General features: G+C 39.9%; 2 protein-coding genes across 2 annotated transcripts in view; both read left to right on the top strand.

Annotated features, from left to right (window-relative positions):
- Positions 1-7,231, top strand: part of LOC106810271 (peroxisomal biogenesis factor 3-like) — a 15,051-nt gene extending 7,820 nt beyond the window's left edge. The window contains exons 2-11 of the mRNA XM_014813565.1: positions 2,621-2,705; positions 2,923-2,969; positions 3,167-3,248; positions 3,538-3,706; positions 4,162-4,295; positions 4,639-4,798; positions 5,488-5,561; positions 5,861-5,989; positions 6,151-6,250; positions 6,778-7,231. Coding sequence (XP_014669051.1) covers positions 2,621-2,705; positions 2,923-2,969; positions 3,167-3,248; positions 3,538-3,706; positions 4,162-4,295; positions 4,639-4,798; positions 5,488-5,561; positions 5,861-5,989; positions 6,151-6,250; positions 6,778-6,864 — 1,067 coding nt within the window. The 3' untranslated portion in view covers positions 6,865-7,231. The remainder of the gene's footprint in view (positions 1-2,620; positions 2,706-2,922; positions 2,970-3,166; positions 3,249-3,537; positions 3,707-4,161; positions 4,296-4,638; positions 4,799-5,487; positions 5,562-5,860; positions 5,990-6,150; positions 6,251-6,777) is intronic.
- LOC106810272 (peroxisomal biogenesis factor 3-like) lies at positions 199-1,622 on the top strand. The gene is made up of 3 exons (XM_014813566.1): positions 199-348; positions 513-612; positions 1,169-1,622. Exons 1-3 carry the CDS (start codon positions 284-286, stop codon positions 1,253-1,255), a joined length of 252 nt encoding a protein of 83 aa, XP_014669052.1. The 5' UTR covers positions 199-283; the 3' UTR covers positions 1,256-1,622.
- Positions 7,232-7,881: the final 650 nt, after the last annotated feature.

Below are 7,881 nucleotides of genomic sequence, written 5' to 3'. Positions count from 1 at the left end.
CGCTCGGGCGCTTCGCGCCCCAATAACTCAGCCCCCCGGCATGGTCGCTTCATTCTCTCAATTGGGCCCCCCCACTTTGAAAACCGTGGCGCCGCCCCTGTGAATGCTCGCAACCTGTAAGATTTATTTCGAACAGTTCCACGTTTCCAACTCGTGAATAACTCTCCATATATTTACACTGTAAGAGCCGTAATATTTCTGCTTTCGAGCTATTTTCAGTTCGGATTTCCGGAAGGTTCTGACGGCGTGCGTTGACCGCGGATTTAGCCACCTTCTCGGCTGCATGGCACAGTTCTTCCGGCCAGCTAATGCAAGTTCTGCCGGCCAGAGTGACACGATCGTTGTGAAGTAAGCAAACATCACTGCCTATCGATGCAATACTGTTGGGCAGTAGTACGCGATGTCTTCGCTGGAGAAAGCTACACGGAGTTGCGTACGATTGTGGTAATCGCAGAGGTCGTCTGTCTGGTTTATGCCGTCGATGATCATTTTAGTCGTATTGTATTTTTTAGTGCCAACGACGTCTCGATGCCTCTTGCCAAAATCATTCCCATTGTTAACGGACTTGTGAACACTGTGTGTACGGATCACCAGGCTGGGCCATTGATAAAGGTATTCATATACGTTCTACATGTTTAGGCAGTTATACGGCTTAAGGGAGTTCTACGTCCTTGTGTAGTTTACCCCTTGTTAGGCAATTCAACGTTTTTAGACAGTTCCACCTATTAATTAGGCAGTTCTATGTCTTTATGTAGTTCAACGTCTTTAGGCAGTTCTACATATTTAGGCAGTTCTACATATTCAGGCACTTCTACATATGCAGGCAGTTCTACATATTCAGGCAGTTCTACACATTCAGGCAGTTCTATGTCCTCAGACAGTTCTACATCCTCAACATATTTATGCAGTTCTACATATTCTGTCAGTTCTACATATTTAGGCAGTTCTACGTAATTAGGCAGTTCTACGTAATTAGGCAGTTCTAAAGGCAGTTCTACGTATTAGGCAGTTCTAAAGGCAGTTCTACGTAATTAGGCAGTTCTAAAGGCAGTTTTACGTAATTGGGCAATTTGACCTCTTTAAGCAGTTCTACGTATTTAGGCAATTCCGGCCGTGGAGCTGCAGTTAGGGTTATTGTCAGATTTTTACATGCTGTTTCGACTTTCAGCGACTGCTGCTCATCGAATCGATGAACGACTTTGCGGCAAACATCTACGAGACGTTCAGTGAGCCACCGATTCTTACGGTGTCGTAGCACCGTACAGCGTACAGCGTGAAGATGCTTACTCCTGCGTGATGGAGCAGCACAAGTGGGCCTGCAGTTTGACACACTTAGAGTAGTCGGCACAACACGTCAACTTTCGTAGCTACTTGTTTTAGTAGTAATATTTGAAAATGTTATATGTGGGGCAGATAAAATCAGTAGTTAATAATAATAGATCTTTTATTAGTCACTCCTGATAAAAAATTGCTTTTGCTGAGCTGTCCGCTGGATTTTTATTAGATGTACGATTTTATTGCCGGTATGTTGACCAATACCGTTTATAATGTCATTCGATTGTACTATTAATATGTAAATAATCTGTAATAATGAGGATTAAAATTCGCATTTAAAAAAAATATATTTGTCATTGCTTTCTATGTTCTTCATGGTTCCCACAAAAATGTGAATGATTTTTTCAAGGACATTTCAAGGACATGTTTTTTTCAAGAACAATCTGTGATAAGTAGTTTGAGCTTCTTAGAGTCATCATATCAGGAGAGGAGTCTATCAATAGACTCCTGATCGTATATACCTTAGATTCATATATAAAATAAAAATAGTTGTTTTACACGAGGGCCGACAGCAGATTAAACAGCCACTATAGCTAGCCGATTACCGACGTACACAATAGTCGTTTCATATTGTCATTCTTGTAGATTCATGCCACAGTCCTGTAACAATATGTAAAGCTTTGATGTAACATGTATCATTCAGAACTATGTGTCACACAATGTACTGTATCACTCGGAAATTTAATTATTTTAACTGCTCAACACTTGCATTCGTCAGATTTTTTCTCTATGAAAATGACTGTCTTCAGTACATGGACATATTTCTCCTAATATAGTTAGTTCTCTCGCCTTCCCGCTCACCCTCTCCCTCTCCTCCCTAAATTGACTACGTCACGAATTTTCTATGGTAAAATTGTTGTTGCCATTTTTTTACATTAAAAGTAAGAACTAACGGTACTAAACGTATCGTCAAATTCTTACCTGATAACATTGTTTCTCAACTAGTTAAAAATCCAAAAGACCTGGACGATTTGATATTAATGTTCTCAACATTAATTGCTTGCTATGGGCTATGTATGAGTCACGAGTGTATGTTCACATCGAACAATATAGTAAAACAGGAAGTATAATGCAGCAATTTAACCATAAAAAGTGAACAGAATGACTTATATTTTGTGTAAAAGTGGAATTTTTATTTTATTTTACTATTTACGGTGACGTAATCACTTTAATATAAAGTTACATATTCACATATTCTAGTATGCTGTACACTATAAGTCTGTTCCCCCTCAGACAGGGCAAGTTTTTATGAACAGTTATGAAATCTTGTGATCGATGCTTGCAGGTCTGGTAGCACTTGCAAGATTGGCAAAATGGAGACTAGAGGAATGGCAGAAGAAAGAAGCCGAGGAGTCACTGAGACAAGCCAAGTAAGTGACAAAGTAAAAATATAATAGTTGTCATAACAATTCAGTGAGACAATTTTATATTGATGTTTGTACATTCACTAGAACTGAATATATTTTAGTGCACAATATATGTTTGTCTGAAGTTTTTTTATACTGCCCTGAAGGTGTAAGTAATACTTTTCACGTTGTGAATATATGTTTTTAACCAGTATTGTAAAAATCTATCTATTTTGTTTAGAAAGCAACATCATTTTGACAACAACCAACGAACTTGCAACATAACAGGTAGATGTTTTTCATGTACTACATAAAGGGTTAGTATAGTATTTGAAAAAGGGACGGTTTTATGGGACGTATGATGAAATAGTTTCTTAAAAAATACAAAACGGTCCACAAATCCTAACATTTCCGACTAAGTATGCATGTAAATTAGATTGTGTCTTGTCGTTCTAGAAGGTAATATGTGTTTGCTTCCATTACAGCGCTGTCATTGTTGCCTAATCTAAGGCAGAGGTTAGGGTTCTTACTGGACACAGACCTGCTAACCAATCTGCTAAAGCAATCGTTAGTATTCCAGTAAAATCACTGTTAAATTATAATTATAATATAATAAATAATATTAATAATCATAATAATTTTTAACTCTGACACAGTTAATTTCGACTTGTAGCTTGTAAAGCCTCATAGGACCGTGTGTGTGTGAGAGTGACGTACATGTGCCTGTCTGGGAATAATAGTGTCATACAAAGCTAAACAGCTTCATGTACACATGTCAGTTGTGAAAGGGTAGTCGGTAGCGGGATCTGCAGGTGGTGTCAGATTAGGGTGCTAATGATGTGTTTTCGTTCTGCAGGCCAGATAATAAAATTGAAATCTGGGAGGAGTTGAAAATCAAAAGCTTTGCGAGGACGATCAGCGCCATCTATGGTGTATCGCTGCTCTTCATTGTATTGCGGGTACAGCTGAATATCCTCGGTGGTTACATGTATGTCGACAGTCTAACCACCAGCGACAGCTCTGAGGTATGGCCCGTGATGGTGAACAGCCATAGCTAGGTTTGTCATTGCGATATTTTTTATCTGTGATGCCACACACTAGGTAATGTCAAACGTTCATAGATGATTTACCCGCATGCGATAATCTGATCGTTATTCGTGTAGTAGAGCTTACGCAAACAGTGATCGGTTAGATAAGAATCGTAAAAAATATATAGCGCACTACCTTCGCCTATGACGTTGCACCTACTTTTACTATTTTGTGCTGGTATGAACAGTTGTAGGAAAGACTGTTGTTGGCCCCACCTTCACTACAGAAGAAATTTCTATGAATTCTATTTAATTTTTATGAATTTTACTTTTTCTGCTGGTATGTGCAGTTGTAGGAAGGACTGTTGTTGGCCCCACCTTTGCTACAGAAGAAATTTCTATGAATTCTATTAAATTTTTATGAATTTTACTTTTTCTGCTGGTATGTACAGTTGGAGGAAGGACTGTTGTTGGCCCCACCTTCGCTACAGAAGAAATTTCTGGTATTGATTGAGTATCTGCTGGGAAAAGGTGTAGAGGATTTGACGGACAGGGTACGGTCAGCTGTTGCCACAGTGGTGGGCAGGTATGAAGTGTCAACAGTCACGCGATATTTCTTCAATTTCAGACAATTGCGGTATTCCTGCGGTTTTCCTCTAATATGCTTACTGCTATTAACTAAAGCGAGTTTGTGGTGGATTTAGATGTTTAAATTCAGGCTTTGTATTATTTCTGATTGCAAGTTATTTATTTGAATCTTTTTAATGATAAAAAATAAGCTAAAAAAATAATGAATGTAATTTATTACATTCATAAGAAACGTGATTCATGGGATAGCATATGGTCGAATTTTTAGTTCACAGTTGATAGCTTTGGAAAAGTTGGCACCCCAAATTATATTCCGTCATCAATTTTTTGCTTGACCGCAGCCTATCCCTGAAGGAACAGCTAACTCTCAGGCACACTGAGGAAATCCTTGCTGACGTGAGGAATGAGATGGAGTTCCATCCGATTCAGAATGGCTGCGAAGAGATGGCGCCAGTTAATTTTATAGATTTCGTCCTTCCGACAGCAGATGAAAATGAAGAGGTAAGAATGCTTGTGTGCAAAAAACTCAAATTGTCGAAAATGAAGCTCACAAGCAATTGGGCGATTTGTATAACTAATAATTGTTTAGATGTAGTATGACAGTTATGATCATCGATGTATGACTGGAGTATGGTTAACATTTCCTATTGATTTTGTTAATGCTCATTGAAATTGATTAATGAATTTTGAAATTAATTATTAGGGCAGATGTCTAACATCATATTTGAACCAGATTAGGCACTAGAACGTGTAGGTCACTAGTGCTGAGAGGGTCTATGTACCCCAGGGTACTGCCGGAACGTACCCTGGGTACGGTCCGGTATACCGGAACGTACCCTGGTACTATCTAATATGCCGTACCGTACCCTGGTACTATCTAATATGCCGGACCGTACTTCGTCTACTCCACTAACGAGTCTAGGGAGTCGCCTACGCCTACTCCCTAACCCTAACCCTAACCCTAACCCTAACCATATCAAATAGTTACCAGGGCACGTTCCGGTATACCGGACCGTACCCAGGGTACGTTCCGGCAGTACCCTGGGGGACATAGACCCTATGAGCGTCACTAGTAGTGAATTATTACAAGTTTGACAGGTGAACAAGTATGTACTGTACGTGTATGTCTGCCGGAGCATGAGTAGAGGTTATGTAATATCAGGAGAGTAATATGGCACCTCGTGTTTCAGGCAAGCGACGATGCTAGCAGTGACGATGTGCTGCTGAAGAGAATCACTACAGATTTGAGAGACGTTCTAGATAGGTTCGTAATAGTTTTGTATGTTAATAGTCCTTTGAGAAAGCTTCCTGGCAGGAAGCGAAACGTCAGCGGTACGTTTCAAACTTGCACGGTTGAGTAAAAATTAACCCTGTTATTTATTTTATTCTACCAACCGAATGAACTTATTTAATGTGTTAATTGTCATCTTCATCTCGCGGTTTGTGAATGCTCGCAACCTGTAAGATTTATTTCAAACAGTTCCACGTTTCCAACTCGTGAATAACTCTCCATGTATTTAAACTGTAAGAGCCGTAATATTTCTGCTTTTGCGCAATTTTCAGTTCGGATTTCCGGAAGGTTCTGACGGCGTGTGTTGGCCGCGGATTTAGCCACCTTCTCGGCTGCATGGCACAGTTCTTCCGGCCAGCTAATGCAAGTTCTGCCGGCCAGAGTGACACGATCATTGTGAAGTAAGCAAACACCACTGCCTATCGATGCAATACTGTTGGGCAGTACGCGATGTCTTCGCTGGAGAAAGCTACACGGAGTTGCGTACGATTGTGGTAATCGCAGAGGTCGTCTGTCTGGTTTATGCCGTCGATGATCATTTTAGTCGTATTGTATTTTTTAGTGCCAACGACGTCTCGATGCCTCTTGCCAAAATCATTCCCATTGTTAACGGACTTGTGAACACTGTGTGTACGGATCACCAGGCTGGGCCATTGATAAAGGTATTCATATACGTTCTACATGTTTAGGCAGTTATACGGCTTAAGGGAGTTCTACGTCCTTGTGTAGTTTACCCCTTGTTAGGCAATTCAACGTTTTTAGACAGTTCCACCTATTAATTAGGCAGTTCTATGTCTTTATGTAGTTCAACGTCTTTAGGCAGTTCTACATATTTAGGCAGTTCTACATATTCAGGCACTTCTACATATGCAGGCAGTTCTACATATTCAGGCAGTTCTACACATTCAGGCAGTTCTATGTCCTCAGACAGTTCTACATCCTCAACATATTTATGCAGTTCTACATATTCTGTCAGTTCTACATATTTAGGCAGTTCTACGTAATTAGGCAGTTCTACGTAATTAGGCAGTTCTAAAGGCAGTTCTACGTAATTAGGCAGTTCTAAAGGCAGTTTTACGTAATTGGGCAATTTGACCTCTTTAAGCAGTTCTACGTATTTAGGCAATTCCGGCCGTGGAGCTGCAGTTAGGGTTATTATCAGATTTTTACATGCTGTTTCGACTTTCAGCGACTGCTGCTCATCGAATCGATGAATGACTTTGCGGCAAACATCTACGAGACGTTCAGTGAGCCACCGATTCTTACGGCGTCGTAGCACTGTACAGCGTACAGCGTGAAGATGCTTACTCCTGCGTGATGGAGCAGCACAAGTGGGCCTGCAGTTTGACACACTTAGAGTAGTCGGCACAACACGTCAACTTTCGTAGCTACTTGTTTTAGTAGTAATATTTGAAAATGTTATTTGTGGGGCAGATAAAATCAGTAGTTAATAATAATAGATCTTTTATTAGTCACTCCTGATAAAAAATTGCTTTTGCTGAGCTGTCCGCTGGATTTTGATTAGATGTACGATTTTATTGCCGGTATATTGACCAATACCGTTTATAATGTCATTCGATTGTACTATTAATATGTAAATAATCTGTAATAATGAGGATTAAAATTCGCATTTAAAAAAAATATATTTGTCATTGCTTTCTATGTTCTTCATGGTTCCCACAAAAATGTGAATGATTTTTTCAAGGACATTTCAAGGACATGTTTTTTTCAAGAACAATCTGTGATAAGTAGTTTGAGCTTCTTAGAGTCATCATATCAGGAGAGGAGTCTATCAATAGACTCCTGATCGTATATACCTTAGATTCATATATAAAATAAAAATAGTTGTTTTACACGAGGGCCGACAGCAGATTAAACAGCCACTATAGCTAGCCGATTACCGACGTACACAATAGTCGTTTCATATTGTCATTCTTGTAGATTCATGCCACAGTCCTGTAACAATATGTAAAGCTTTGATGTAACATGTATCATTCAGAACTATGTGTCACACAATGTACTGTATCACTCGGAAATTTAATTATTTTAACTGCTCAACACTTGCATTCGTCAGATTTTTTCTCTATGAAAATGACTGTCTTCAGTACATGGACATATTTCTCCTAATATAGTTAGTTCTCTCGCCTTCCCGCTTACCCTCTCCCTCTCCGTGACTCTCACCCTCTCTATCTCTCTCTCTCTCTCTCTCTCTTTCTCTCTCAGACACACACACACGCACGCACGCACGCACGCACGCACGCACGCACGCACGCACGCACACACACATACCCAC

This window comes from Priapulus caudatus, unplaced genomic scaffold (assembly GCF_000485595.1).
Source record: "Priapulus caudatus unplaced genomic scaffold, Priapulus_caudatus-5.0.1 Scaffold425, whole genome shotgun sequence".
Taxonomy (NCBI): domain Eukaryota; kingdom Metazoa; phylum Priapulida; class Priapulimorpha; order Priapulimorphida; family Priapulidae; genus Priapulus; species Priapulus caudatus.
The sequence above is the reverse complement of the archived record's forward strand: the minus strand, read 5'-3'. Positions and strand labels throughout refer to the sequence as shown.